General features: G+C 35.1%; 1 protein-coding gene across 4 annotated transcripts in view; it reads left to right on the forward strand.

The window, feature by feature from the left end:
• Window positions 1-16148, forward strand: part of SCYL2 (SCY1 like pseudokinase 2) — a 62721-nt gene that overhangs the window by 22933 nt on the left and 23640 nt on the right. For all 4 annotated transcript variants that reach the window (XM_026013014.2, XM_072724676.1, XM_072724678.1 and 1 more), the window contains 6 exons: window positions 1089-1246; window positions 5312-5456; window positions 11529-11678; window positions 13491-13712; window positions 14170-14286; window positions 14858-14983. In XM_026013014.2, coding sequence (XP_025868799.1) covers window positions 1089-1246; window positions 5312-5456; window positions 11529-11678; window positions 13491-13712; window positions 14170-14286; window positions 14858-14983 — 918 coding nt within the window. The remainder of the gene's footprint in view (window positions 1-1088; window positions 1247-5311; window positions 5457-11528; window positions 11679-13490; window positions 13713-14169; window positions 14287-14857; window positions 14984-16148) is intronic.

Raw genomic sequence — 16148 nt, forward strand, 5'->3', positions numbered from 1 at the left:
TTCTGAAAGTCATTCAAAATTTTTCAAGGTATTTTGGAAGGTTAGCATTGATTCTTTCCTAATTTTGCTTCCAGCTTTATTATTTATTTATTTATTTATTTATTTATTTATTTATTTTTAAAGATTTATTTATTTATTTATGATAGAGAGAGAGAGAGAGAGAGGCAGAGACACAGGAGGAGGGAGAAGCAGGCTCCATGCCGGGAGCCCGACGCGGGACTCGATCCCGGGACTCCAGGATCGCACCCTGGGCCAAAGGCAGGCGCTAAACCGCCGAGCCACCCAGGGATCCCCTTTCTTTCCATTTATGATGGAGATCTAGCATCACTGCTGTGTTGTACTGTGTGGTAATACATCAGCTATCAGTACAGCTATTTTTTGATTGATTTGTTAAGATTGGTTACTGGATGGGAGCTATTTTTCCTTGGGTAACAGATGAAGTGAAAGGAAAAAGATAGTTAAGAAGGACATGTGCTTTTAGTAGTATAAATATACTGTGAATGCTCTTGGAGACAAGAAGAGAGTAACTTCCTGTACTGGTACCATTCATTCCCAGTTACTGTGCATAGTACATTAGGAATAGAGTAGGAGAGAGTGAGTATAGGATATTTGTATATAAAAGATGCTTACAAAATGGGTTTTTGTATAAACACGCACTCCTGAAATATACAACTTTTCTTTCAAAAAGCGATTCAAGATTTTGTAGGGTTATAAGTAACCAGGTTTATCATTATGAATAGCATTTTGAATTTTTAAACATTTTAACTTGTATGAGAATTCTGGTTAAATAAGAGATTACTTACATAGAGTACAACACAATATACTTTGTGTGTATTAGAGTTCAAAGATGGAGATTCTCCTGTGTTCTCCTTAGATAAGGGCTCTGGGTCTCATACTTTAAAAAGTATTTAGATTTGTTAGTCATGAAGAAACCCAGCTTTTTGATATCAGAAAAGTGTTACAATAGTGCTATAATTTCTATATTAGATTTTAGTTACTTTGATTTGTAGACCATTGTGACACTTGAGTAAAGTTTTATTACTTTTGTATATTCTTGCTTAAAAATAAATATGCAATTCTTTAATTAGGAAGTAGCTGTTTTTGTCTTTGATAAAAAGCTGATTGACAAATATCAGAAGTTTGAAAAAGATCAAATCATCGATTCTCTAAAACGAGGAGTCCAACAGTTAACTCGACTACGACACCCTCGACTTCTTACTGTCCAGCATCCTTTAGAAGAATCCAGGTAAATTTCTATAAAGGCTTTTATAAAAGACTTGTTGAACAAATAGTTAATAATTTTATATTTAAATTCTGTCTGGAGAGCATGCTCTCAGTGAAAAATTCTTATAAACTGAGTGTTGAGTTCTTATGGATTTTTTATTTCTGTAAAATTTATTTACGTATTCTGTGTATTTGCCTCTTTTTGAAATAGTAAAAACTTTCTTCACATTTGCCATCAGTCTGTATTTGCTTACTTTGTGCTCAGCCCTACAATAGTCAAAGTGGAGGATGTAGAAGAAATATAGCATGTAGCCTCTGTCTGAAAGTAGCTCTCCTTTTAATTTGCTAGAATATTTTGTACCCTTTGCATTGATTACATATTTGTAGGCTATTTTTATGTGTGTTTCAGGTACTCTTCTAAATATTTAACCTTCTGATATGCTCAGCATGTCAGTCCATAGCTCTCATTTACTCTGCCATTTATTTTTCTCATGGCTGAGCTTAAGAGCTGTTGCTGAGAATAACAAGAATATGAAATTTATGTTGTGTAATCTTAACTGGATCCTCAAGCCTGTGGTGTTTCTAATAAATAGTCCATTAGGTACCCTAGCTATACAAACTTTTCCACATTACACATAACCCCTAATTTCCTTCCTTTTTTCTTCCTACCTAGCAGACTGTATTCCTCAGTTCAATTAAGAAGATTTTAATGAAATGGTTTGCCAGTTGTGTTTTATGGACCCTAGAATTTAAAGGATAGGGGAAGAAAGGACAGAAAGAAGAAAAGAGCTGGCAGGGTTCCAGTCTTCTAATATCTCTTTGGCCAGGACATTTTTGCCTTTATCTTTTTATGTATTGAATTTCTGGATACTTCTTACTTTGGAATCTTCTGGAACCCACTGTTGCTTATCTCTCTCCCTCAAGAGCACAAGATACTTTCTTTCAACTTAAAAGAAAAAAGCTTAGTATTTACCATAAAAACTGTGCTAAATGCTTTGCATCTATTTAACTCATTCAGTTCTCACAATTATATGGAAGAACTGAGAATCAGAGACATTACTTCAGCCACATAGATACCTTGATTCCTAAGCCCCTGGTTTGTTTTTTTCCACTGTTTCATGGTGTGCCTACCCAGAAATATGCCCATATATCTCTTATGATGATAATATTTTTATTGCTCTTCTTTTTCATGAACAAACCCAAAAGAAGAGTATAGTTATTGGCTCTTATGTAAATTCACTGTTGTGAACTCTTTATGCTGAAGTGGGTAAGTTTTGCTATACTTGGCCTGAGCTTTCCGAACTGTACTGTTTTCTCTGGAGTGTTTTCTATCAGCATCTACCATCTCACCTATCAGAATCCTACCCATCTTTATTACTTTAACTTGTATCAATGTGTTTCATATTTCATCATTACACATCTCTCTTTTTTTTTTTAATTTTTTAAATTTATTTATGATAGTCACAGAGAGAGAGAGAGAGAGGCAGAGACACAGGCAGAGGGAGAAGCAGGCTCCATGCACCGAGAGCCTGATGTGGGATTCGATCCCGGGTCTCCAGGATCGCGCCCTGCGCCAAAGGCAGGCTCTAAACCGCTGCACCACCCAGGGATCCCCATCATTACACATCTCTTGAGGGGAGAAGCTATCCCTGCAGCTTCTTTTATAGTGATTTAAATATTATAGAACTAGGGATTTGTTGGCAATTATTACAAAAGACAATTCAAGGATTACTTTAAGGCATTTTCATTAAAAAATGAAGTAAAGCTGTAAAGTTGATAGAAATAGGACAACTTTAGGGAAGGAAAAACATGAATTCCAGTTTTTAATGAATTAATAATGTAGAGATAACACTGGAATTATCCAAAAGAAATGTGCTATAATAAAGTCATCCAGGTGAAAGCTCCGAGTTGGGTGATATACAGTGAAAGTAACATGGAGGTAGGTGGTAATTAAAACCATGAAAAAAATAATTTTTCAAGAGCATGAGTCAAAAGAATAGAGTACTGAAGACAGAACTTGGAATGAAGAGGGAAAGAAGAGCCAGGAAAAGGAATGACTGATGAATGATCATTGTTACATGGCAGGAGAAAAACAGGCAGCATGTTATGGAAGCTAAAAGAGGGGAGGGGAGAAAGGACCCACTAACACTCATGGCACTGAGTAAATGAAAATAAGGACTGAGAAGAAAGACTTCATTACATTTGACTAGTCAGAGATTTTTATTGATCTTCAAATACATCAGTTGTAGAATGGTGGTTTGGAAGCTAGAAAATAGATATCAAAGAGCCTAGCAGGGAGAACTTCATTATATGAATAAAGTCTGACAGGAGGAACTCAAAGGAAATTTTAGGAAGATAGTTTAATCACTAATACACTGAAGTGAAGTTTAGGGAAATTAAGTCATTCATGTTAGATGAATTTTATACTTTTTTTTTTTAATTTTATACTTTTTTAAAGTAAAAAGTGGATAATAGATGAGTAGTTGTTAAAGGGGACCATGGAATGAGGAACCAAGAAGAGGGCTATAAAGGAATGTTCTTGAATGTTGAAAAAAAACAAGATTAAAGTACACTATGTGACTTTACACTGAATTTAAAAAGACTTGAGCTTTCTGTTTCTTCCTTCTGCTTATGATATGAGAGTGAAAGAAACTTCTGGTGGTTATTATAGGTTAATAAGGGTTTGCTGAGTAAAGGGTAATTTGGGTGATAGTTTATTGTGATAGTTCAGAGAAAGAAAGTAATCAAATATATATGGTCAGTACTGAATACTTTGAATTTGGTGAATAAAGGTGCTGGTGGAGGTAGTAAAGGGGTAGGAGATGATGGCTAGTAAGTAGCTGTGGTTGGGGAAGAAGTTCTTGAGAAGAGGACATGGCCCTTTTGGTATGTGACTGTTTGTAATGGTGATGGGAGTGAATATTCATGAAAGATTAGAGGGCTTCCAGCTGGAGGAACAATCATATGGATGTTGATGTGGCCAAGGATGATGTTGGGGTCAAGGCATGGAGGAAAAAAATAAGAGTCACTCAAATACATGAGTTCTGGGAATTCTAGAAAACCGTAGAAAAGACTTCAGAGTATTTGATCGGTTTTCCTCCAGCAAATGAAAGCCTGGTGTCCACTGTGTTTATGAGCTTGGTGAGAGAGTAAAGAATAAGGTAGCATCTTTGTTGATGACTGATCAGGTGTTGCTTTCTCCCTCAGCCCCAAGCAGCTCTCTCTTAATCTCCCATGTATGAACTTCTGCATATGCTTTCATTTGAAAAATGGGTGCAAAGTGCAAGAAAAGTCACACATGTATAGTGGGCAGATGAAACTGCAAAAGGTGTGCTTGCTGTTAAACACAGTCCACGTGCAGAGGCTTGATTGAGCTTTTTTACCACACTACCTTATAGTTTTTCATTGCCAGAGCCTAAGCCCAAGGCATAAAATGTTAGGACTTGAATCTCAGTCTCAAACACTTGGTAATTATAATAGCAGTAGAGATTTATTAAGTTTACATGCTAGTCACTCTGCTATGTACTTTACATTCATTATCTCCTTTGATCTTCACAGTAGTCCATTAAGGTGGTTTGTTATCACCATTTTACAAATGGACAAAGTGAGGCTCAAAGCTGAGGTGTCCAAGTCACCTAGTCCGAATAGGGATGCTGAGACTTTAAGTTGGGTATTTGTCGTCAAAGCCTGAGCTCTTTATAATTACTCCATAAAGCCTGTTGAGTGTTAATTTCTAACATTTTCCAAATTTCTAAATATTCTTATACATCAAAAGCAATAATTTAAAAATTTAAACATTGTGACGCCATTTTAAGTTATATATGAAGTAGGTAAAAGGCGCAAAGCTGCTCTGAAGTAGTGAGAGGGGATCTGGAGCTGTGCTCTGGGCCTCTTTCTGACTTTTCTTGCTCAGAGGGGTCTGGGAAATCTGCAGCATATGCTGAAAATGGTGGCTTAAATGTTATATTAATGCTGAAAATAAATCTAGATTTCTACCTTCTTGTTGACCACTAATATTTTGTGTGTATTTGACTTTGATAATGTGTAAAAAAATGATGGTAAATAACTTTTTCTTTTTTTAAAACAGAGATTGCTTGGCGTTTTGTACAGAACCAGTTTTTGCCAGTTTAGCCAATGTTTTAGGTAATTGGGAAAATCTACCTTCTCCTGTATCTCCAGACATTAAGGAGTATAACCTTTATGATGTAGAAACTAAATATGGTTTGCTTCAGGTATGTATTTTATTCATCATGTGAAAAGAGTTTTATCCTTCAAAATTGTTTTTGGCTACTTAAATCTTATTAGCAATATCAACTGCTTTATGTAAACCTTTGGGTCCTTTGAGTAATTTAAAAATTATTTCTGTATTCTGCCATTTTTTTTATAGTATATTGTTAGGTTTAAATTATATTTTAGGGGATCCCTGGGTAGCGCAGCGGTTTAGCGCCTGCCTTTGGCCCAGGGCGCGATCCTGGAGACCCGGATCGAATCCCACGTCAGGCTCCCTATATGGAGCCTGCTTCTCCCTCTGCCTATGTCTCTGCCTCTCTTTCTCTCTCTGTGTGACTATCATGAATAAATAAATAAAATCTTTAAAAAAATTATATTTTAGGTTTATAAAACATACCATTGGTAACCTTTGTAGAAGAGCACTTACTGACTCATTTGTTGATGGGTTGGTTCCCTTTTGATTTTTTTGAGTGCTAAACTTTGTGACTGCAATTTCATAAACAAAATATTAAGTTGAAGTACTAACATACTTAAAAAATAAAAATTAAATCTTTAAGGAAATTATGTAATCAGTATTGAGATAGTTACACTTTTCTTATATGTCCACTTTTTCTGATTTTTCTTTCCCTGTCTACCAAAATATCTTCAACTCTGTAGTGTATATATATATATTTTTTTGTAGCATATATTTATACAGGAGATTCTTAGTTCTTTGGGGACAGAGATCATTTTATTTGTTATTTTTTAAAAACTGCTTTATTGATATTAATTGGCATATGATAAACTTCACACATTCAAAATACTATATGGTTTTATAAATTTGACATATATATACTAGTGAAACCATCACTACAATCAGAATTATGCACATATTCATGACACCCAAGAGTTTTCTTACCCACTATAATCTCTCCCTCTTACTTCTTACTATCTATCTTTTGTCCCAGGAAACCACTGACCTGCTTTCTGTTCCCATGAATCAGTTTGTATTTTCTACAATTTTATAACTAGAATCATACAATATATACTGTTTTTTCCTGTCTGGCTTCTTTCACTTAATTCTTTGAGATTCATCTGTATTATGTGTATCAGTACTTCTTATTTATTGCTGAGTAGTAGCCCAGGGTGTGTTTGTGTGTGTGTGTGTGTATAAATATACACACACCATAGTTTGTTTATCCATTATCTGTTGATGATCATTTCATTTGGGGTGTTTCTAGTTTTTGGTTATTGCAAATGCAGTTGCCATGAGCACTCATATACAAGTTTTTGTATGTGCATATGCTTTAATTTCTCTTGGTTAAATACCTCGGAGTGAAGTGTCTGGATCAAATGGTATGCATGTATTTTGGTTCTTTGGAAACTACAGACTTCTAAAGCGGTAATACCATTTTACATTCCTGTTGCAATGTATGAGAGTTCCATTTTTTCCATATATTTGCCAAAAGTTGGTATGATCAATCTTTTTAATTTTAGCTATCCTAATTGGTACACAGTGGTATTTTGTTGGGAGTTTTAATTTGCATTTCCCTGATGAAATAATGATGTTGAACACCTTTTCATACACTTCTTTGCCATCTGAATGTTTTTTTGTTGAAATATCTATTCAGCTCTTTTGCCCATTTGTTTGAATGAATGCCCATTTTTGAATGGGTTGTTTTTTTATTACTGTGTTTTGAGATTTCTTTGTAAATTATGGGCACAAGTCTTTTATCAGATACATTACAAATATTTTCAATATTTACAAATATTTTCTAGTGTCTGGCTTATCTTATTCTCAACAGTATATATATTTTTAATTGTAGTAAAATACACATGACATAAAATTGACCATCTTAACATTTTTAAGTGTACAGGTCAAGGACATTAAGTACATTTATATTGTTGTGCAACCATACCATCATCCATTTCCAGAACTCTTTCACTTTGCAAAACTGAAGTCGTATCTATTAAACAATAACTCTTCATACTCATCTCCACAACTCCCCAGCCCCTGCAACCGTTTTACCTTAATTCTCTGTGATTTGACTACTTTACTTTAGGTGCCTCGTATAAGTGGTATCATATATTATTTTTCCTTTTGTGGTTTATTCCACTTAGTATGTTCTTGAGGTTTATCTATGTTGTAGCATGTGTCAGAATTTCCTCCCTTTTTAAGACTGAATAATGCATTGTATGTATTTACCACATTATGTTTATTAATTTGTCTATGGACTCTTGGATTGCTTCCAAATCTTGGCTATTGTGAGTAGTACTACTATGAATGTGGGTGTAGAAGTTTCTCTTCAAGGTCTTGTTTTCCCTTTTTGTGGGGGGATAGACCCAGAAGTGAAATTGCTGGACCATATAGTAATTTTATTTTTTATTTTTTGAGGAACTAGCATACTGTTTCCCATCATGGCTATCCCATTTTATATTTCTATCAGTAGGGTAGCACAGGGTTCTAATTTCTCCATGTCTGCATTGACGTGTGTTATTTTGTAGTTTTTGATAGTAGCCATCCTAATGGGAACAAGATGGTAGATCGTTGTGGTTTTGATTTGCATTTTCTTAGGAGTTAGTGAATTTAAGCATCTTTTCATGAACTTATTGTCCATTTGGATATCTTCTTTGGGGAAGTGTCTATGTACATCCTTAGCCCGTTTTTTAATCAGGTTATTTTGTTGTTGTTGAGTTGTAGGCATTTATTATATACTCCAGATATTAACCTCAGTATATAATCAGATATGTGATTGGCAAATATTTTCTACCCTTCTCTGGGTTGCATTTTCACTCTGTTGATTTTGTCCTTTGATGCATAAAAGTTTTTATTTTGGTATATCCAATTTATTTTTTCTTTCGTTGCCTGTGCATTTGATGTCATATCAAATAAGTGGTTGCCAAATCCAGTATCATGAAGCTTTTCCTCTCTTTTCTCCTAAGAATTTTATGGTTTTAGTATTATGTTTAGGCTTTTGATTTACTTTGAGTTGATTTTTACATATGGTTTAAGGTAAGGGCCCAACCTCATTGTTTTGCCTATGGATATTGAATTTTCCCAGTAGCCTTTGTTGAAACTTCCATCCTTTACCCATTGAATGGCCATGGTACCTTTGTCAAAAATCATTTGACTTTTCTAGACTTGGAAAACTTTGTGTATTTTATAAATTATATTTGGGGAAATAAGCAGTTTTAAAAATGCAATTCTTATATGAATTTCATGGGTTCCAATGTGTTAGAACTGGAGAACATTCATTAGAGAGATATTAAGTCCTAATTCGTTATTATACTAGTTACTGAGGATAAATATTCAGGCAGTTAGTTGTAGCACATTACATCTTAGAGAGTGGTGAAAAATGAAACTGAAAAGATAGAAAAAGACCTTGTTGGTGATGGGGAACACCAAAGGATTTTTTTCTTTTTTTAAAGATTTTATTTATTCTTGAGAGACACAGAGAGAGGCAAAGACCTTGGCAGAGGGAGAAGCAGGCTCCCTGTGGGGAGCCTAACGTGGGACTCGATACCAGCACCCTGGGATCAGGCCTGAACCAAAGGATTTTAAGCAGTGTAAATGATCTGGTCTGATAGGCATTTTAGAAGTGCCATTCTAGAAGAGTGGAACTTGGGCATAGGGGATATACTACTATGTAGGGTTATTTTCAGAATCAAACATGTAAATTTATATAAGTTTATATAAGTACTTAGCATAGTGCCTGCATGTAAAAATAGTTGATAGTTAAAAAGTCTTGCTCAAAAATCACATAAAGTACTAGAGGGATAGGGTGAAATTATGCAGAGTTAAAATAGGCCCTGTTGACTGACTATGGGGATGGGAATGGGGAATGGTGTGGAATCTAATATGATTTCCCGCATGTATTGAGATGTTAATATACCATCATTTGAAGTAATTTACCAGTGGGACCTACGTAGGTTTAGTGACTTGCTCAAAGTTGCGAGACTAGTAAGTAATGAAGTGGGAAAAGGAATCCAGATACTTTCTAAAATAATACTCTTTTTTGAATATTTGAGTCAACTATTGTTGACTTACCTTTGTGTTGAAATTGTAAGGTTTTATTTATTTATTTTTTTAGAGAATTCTTTCTCATATCCATTCATTAAGCAAATATTTATTGGATAGCTATATGTCTGGCCACAGTTCTGGGTGCTAAACGTATACCAGGGGAAAAAATGGACACAAATTCCTGCCTTTTAGAACTTATGTTCTCATGGGGGAAGAAAGATAATAAAATAAGTAAATATTCAGTATATTAGATTATCATAAGTGCATGTGGAGAAAATAAGGGAAGGGAGAAGAGAGGATAGTTTGGAGGGGGAGGAAAATGTTGCACTTTTGAATGGGAGTAATCAGGAACTTTATAAATGAAAAGGGGACATTTGAATAAAGATCTGAAAAAATCAAAGAAGTGAGCCATCTAGATACCTAGGGAAAGAATGATCTAGGCAGGAAGGAACAGCAAGTGCAAATTCCCTGAGACAGAATCATGCATGACATGTTCAAGGAATAGTGAAATACCTGGAGTGGTAGAGAGTAGTTAATAGGATACTAATCCTAAGGGGACTAATCTAAGTCCCCTTTGGCCCTGAAAGCCAGAGAAATACTTTGAATTTTACTCTGAAAGAAAGGAAAGGCCTTTGAAAGGCTTTGAGCAGAAAGGTGATATGATCTGGTAGCTGCTTATTGAGAATTAAATTATGTTGAGGAGTATGAGCAGGAACAAAGAGGTGAAGTAGGTGGCTACTATAGTATAACAGGCCAGAGATGTGATGGTAGAGGGTAGGGAAAGTGGTAAGACAGGATCAAATTCTAAATATATTTTGGTGGTGAAGGTATTGGAATTTGCGGATGCCTTTGTTATATAAGAAAAATAGAGTAGTGCAGGATAACTCAGAGGTTTTTGAAAAATGGAAAAGTGAATCAGTGACCAAGGGGAAAAGACAACAGGAAGAGAGAACTGAATTGAAGGGGAGGCTCAGTTTTAGATTCTTTGAAAAATGAGATGCTTATAAAACATTCAAGGGGAGAGAAGTCAAAAAGGCAGTCAGATAATCAAGTCTGGACTTGAGAATAGAGGCCCAGCCTGGAGATAATGTAGGAACAGTCGACATCTGGATGGTATTGAATGTTGTGGGAACACTGAGAAAGAGTAGATGAACACTTCAGATGTCCAAACAGAGTCCACGAGTTTAGGGGACTGAGGAGGAACCAGCAGTGACCAATGGAGTTGAGGGGAAACCTGGGAGACTGGTGTCCTGCAAGTCGGGAAGTGTTAGTTTGCCAAAATCTACCCCTGGAAACAGAAATCCAGCCTTCATTTTTGGTTAACAAATTAGTCTCAGGTACAAATATTAAAAAGACCAAATACTAATCCAATTTGAGAATATGTGACCATCAATTAACATGAAAACTGAGCACAATTCATAAAAACTGAATTTCAATATGAAGTATAAATATAGAAAAGTATTAAGAATTAGAATCGAATTGACAGGGATCCCTGGGTGGTGCAGTGGTTTGGCGCCTGCCTTTGGCCCAGGGCGCGATCCTGGAGACCCGGGATCGAATCCCACATCGGGCTCCTGGTGCATGGAGCCTGCTTCTCCCTCCGCCTGTGTCTCTGCCTCTCTCTCTCTCTGTGACTATCATAAATAAATAAAAAATTAAAAAAAAAAAAAAAGAATCGAATTGACAAGGAGTCCCTTGATATTTACTATCTGTAATGAGAACTGAAGATTCCTTCACATGTCAAACACAGAAACTGAGTAAGTTTGTATAGAGAAGTGGTTTTAAATTATCTTTGATTTTACTTATGTTCGTATAGAAAGGAACTTTAATAAAGAGTTGTACTCTGGTTTTATAACTGGGATCTTCCAACTAATGCTTAGATCATTGTGGCAACTGAGAATATCTACTCTTTTTGTGTTTATGATGAAATTAAATTGTTCCCTGACATATAAAAAAAAACTTTTATTGAGAGAAACAGCAATTACTATTTTTAAGAGACATTTTATTATTATAATTGAGAGGGTCTTTATTTAATGTCAAAGTATCTCTCCCCCCGACCCTGCCCCATTTACAGGTTTCTGAAGGATTGTCATTTTTGCATAGCAGTGTGAAAATGGTCCATGGAAATATTACACCTGAGAATATAATTTTGAATAAAAGTGGAGCCTGGAAAATAATGGGCTTTGATTTTTGTGTATCATCAACCAATCCTTCTGAACAAGAGGTAATGAAGGTTTTCTAATTTTTTTTTAAAAAAAGATTTTGAGTGATCTCTATAGCCAACGTGGGGCTTGAACTCCCATTCCTGAGATCCAGGATTGCATGCTCTACTGACTGAGCCAGCCAGGTGCCCCAGTCTTCTGATTTTGTTCAAGCTGTGGAAATTTATGATACATCCAGAATGGACTAGAGAATTTATGTCTGATAAATGTGTAGAAACAGGCTATGTGGTACAATGTAGGTTTAGATGTATAGCTTTATAGAAAATTTCTAGTGTTCATCTTACCTAAGAGTATTATTTAGTTCATTAATTCCACAGTAGTGTTACTTGAGTAAAGGATGCTAGAGGTAAACAAATTTTTTTAAATTAAAAAAAATTTTAACTTAAAAAAATTTTTTTATTGGAGTTCAATTTGCCAACATATAGCATAACACCCAGTGCTCATCCTGACAAGTGCCCCCCTCAGTGCCCATCACCCAGTCACCCCAACACCCCTCCCACCTCCCTTTCTACTACCCCTTGTTTGTTTCCCAGAATTAGGTGTCTCTCATGTTTTGTCACCCGTCACCCTCACTGATATTTTCACTCATTTTCTCTCCTTTCCCCTTTATTCCTTTTCACTATTTTTTATATTCCCCAAATGAATGAAACCATATAATGTTTGTCCTTCTCTGATCAACTTATTTCACTCAACATAATACCCTCCAGTTCCATCCACTTCGAAGCAAATAGTGGGTATTTGTCATTTCTAATAGCTGAGTAATATTCCATTGTATACATAGACCACATCTTCTTTATCCATTCATCTTTCGACGGACACCGAGGCTCCTTCCACAGTTTGGCTATTGTGGACATTACTGCTATAAACATCGGGGTGCAGGTGTCCCGGTGTTTCATGCATCTGTATCTTTGGGGTAAATCCCCAGCAGTGCAATTGCTGGGTCGTAGGGCAGATCTATTTTTAACTCTTTGAGGAACCTCCACATGAAGTAAACAAATTTGAGAACTATCAGGTTAAGTAGGTTTTTTTCCTGAGGATGTCAAATACACTAACAAACATTGTGCATCTCTAGCAAGTAAACACTTGGAAGCAGAAAGAATTAGTATTGGTTGAGTATGTACTGTGGGTCAGACACTGTTAGGTCCATTTTCTTCCCATGCATTCATTTAATCTTACAACAACCTTTTGAACCTGTTAACTAAATCACACAGCTAGATAGTGAAAGAATAAAGTTCCAAATAATAACCTGAGTCCATAAAACTTGAAGCCTATGTATCGTAGGACATAGGTTATACCTTTTCATATTCTTACTGCATCTTGTAGTGATAATTTGTCTGCTGGAGGAGAGCCCCAATAATCTGATGGTTACAAGAGTTCTTTTTTTTTCTTAATGTTTATTTATTTTGAGGCGGGGGGAGCAATCAGAGGGGCAGGGGTAAAAGGAGAGAGAATCCCAAGCAGGCCCTGGGGTCAGGATGTAGTCCATTGCGGGGCTCGATCTCACAACCCTGAAATCCTGAGCCAAAATCAAGAGCTGGACGCTCAATGGACTGAGCCACCCAGGCACCCAGGTTGCAAGAGTTCTTATTCATATCTCTCAGTCTGTTTAGTGTCCTTTCCAGATTTGAGAATTTGAGAATTTCAGGATTGAAGGTGGTGGTGATTTTTTGTTTTTTTTTTTTTTTTTGGGTGGTGATATTTTTACTTGCATGATTGAGTACAAATTTAAAACTAGGTTGCTACTGCTTGATAGTGGTTTTTTGTTTTAATTTGAGATATGTAGTCTATATAATCCCTTTTCTGTCTTTTTGTAGCCTAAGTTTCCTTGTAAAGAATGGGACCCGAATTTACCATCATTGTGTCTTCCAAATCCTGAATATTTGGCTCCTGAATACATACTTTCAGTGAGCTGTGAAACAGCCAGTGATATGTACTCACTAGGAACTGTCATGTATGCTGTATTTAATAAAGGAAAACCCATATTTGAAGTTAACAAGCAAGATATTTATAAGAGTTTTAGTAGGCAGTTGGATCAGGTAATTTGCCTTATATGTAAATATTTGCTTGCATTAAAAATGTTTAAATGTTTCTTTGAGTTTTAAAAAAGTGTTCAGAAAATTCTCTAAAATGAGATGATATCTTATATTTTAAGTTTGCATAAAATCAACTTAACAAAAGTAATTCTGTAAATAATGTAAATAATTCTGACTAAAGTTTGTGATCACAACTTTAATTGTGGCATTTATTTACTAGAGTGAATACTGAACTATGATCTAAAATGCTGGGCATTTTGTTTCAGTAATAGAAACAATTTCAGGTATTGAAGATTAGTATTTTAATTATCTTGCTACAGTTGAATTAGCGGTTTGTTCATTCTAACATATTTTTGAGTAAATTTCAAAAAAGACTTTTTAAAATAGATTATTGACTATAAATGCATTATCTTTTTGAATATTTTATATTCACATTTAATATTATCACTCTTTTAAATAGTTGAGTCGTTTAGGATCTAGTTCACTTTCAAATATACCTGAGGAAGTCCGTGAGCATGTAAAATTGCTGTTAAATGTAACTCCAACTGTAAGACCAGATGCAGATCAAATGACAAAGGTGAGTACACATGAATTTCTGCCTTAGGTGGAGGGACAACGAGTTAAAAGTAGATTAAGGGTTTCTAAAGCAAGATTTAGTCAGGTAGAGTCCCCAAATAACATGAGTATCCTTGAATGTTTTAAATATTTAACTTATTTTCATCTTAAACAGTTTATGTATGTAATTGTTCTGATATAAAATTAAGATTTCAAATAATCAGAGGTCTAATAGTCATGTAGGTATAGAAATTCTGGACACATGAATGCATGGCATTTTAATTTACTCATGTAAGTGTGGATTTTAATAGATAAATGGTACTCTTTATGCTTTCAAGATAATTAATCTTTCAATATCTACTAGTTAGGTAAAATGTTACTGCCTAGCCATCTCATAGATACTGACTTGAAAGTTTGAAATTGAAAATAAATTTGGTTATTACTTCCTTATTTTGATTTTTATAATAAGAATTATTAAATGGTCTTTAGCATTTTGCTAAATGTATCTGAATATTTTTTCACTATATTATGGCAGTTTCAGGTATGAGAAGTACTTTAATATTTATCAAAATAATTTTATTTCCCTGTTTTAGATTCCTTTCTTCGATGATGTTGGTGCAGTAACGCTGCAGTATTTTGATACCTTATTCCAAAGAGATAATCTTCAGAAATCACAGTTTTTCAAAGGACTCCCAAAAGTTCTACCAAAAATGCCCAAGGTTTGTTGTTGAACTTTTTTTTAAATTATAGTCAAGATTATGTTTACTATATAATAACTCTTGCAGAAGAAATAAATGTAACTTTTGCTTTAGGTGCATTAATGATTATAGAAGGCTATAGACTGAACCTGAAAATTTAGTGGACCTTTTTGACAGGGTCCAAAAATAATTAAAAAAATCACATAGATAAAAAGAATTAGAATACTACCTATGCAAAGGTAGCACTTGGACACTAAATTTCAGGAGAGAAGTCCATAAGCTGTCATTGTGGAGATTATTGCTTCACCAGCAATTAAGGGGATACTTCTGTATTGATACTAGCTTCTCCAATTCCTTTATTTTTATTTATTTATTCATTTATTTATTTATTTATTTTTGTCTCTATTTTATTCATAGAGACACACAGGGCGGGGAGGCGGGGCAGAGACACAGGCAGAGAGAGAAGCAGGCACTATGCAAAGAGCCTGACATGGGACTCGATCCAGGGTCTCCAGGATCACACCCTGGGCTGCAGGCAGCGCTAAACCGCTGCGCCACTGGGGCTGCCCTCCAATTCCTTTAACTACCCTCTCAGGTTTATTAAATCATGAGTGTAATATAGTATAAAAAATGTTGGTGAAGGCATTAGAAATCAGTGATCAGAATACTGGTGATATTCCTGTCTACAAAAATATTTCCAGTCTTTAATCTGTCAGATACTCATTGATTATGCACTGTTTGTCTAGCCCTTCATTTAGATGCTATGGAGAATAAAGAGGAAACAAAACACTGTTCTCACTCTCAAAGCTCTAGAGTATTTGTTAGATGGACTTAACATGTGTGAAACAATTAACAGTACAGAACAGTGTTTAAGTTGTGTGTTATGAATCATGAGTAATGAAGAGGAGAAAACATGTTAATAAAGACTAATGAGGGAAGATTTCCTAAAGGAATGGTGACCATATGTCTCCCTCTATCTGTAACATTCCCAAGTTATTTCTTTTGTCCTGACATAGTTAGCAGGAGCACCCCAATTTACTTTCAAAAATGTCCTAGTTTCAACTGTAAATTATATGGTTATCTTCCCCAAAGGGATTGGAGATTTTATTTTATTTATTATTATTATTATTATTATTATTATTATTATTAGGGATTGGAGATTTTAGACTGTAACTTCAATATTAAT

This window comes from Vulpes vulpes, chromosome 10 (assembly GCF_048418805.1).
Source record: "Vulpes vulpes isolate BD-2025 chromosome 10, VulVul3, whole genome shotgun sequence".
In the NCBI taxonomy this organism is placed as follows: domain Eukaryota; kingdom Metazoa; phylum Chordata; class Mammalia; order Carnivora; family Canidae; genus Vulpes; species Vulpes vulpes.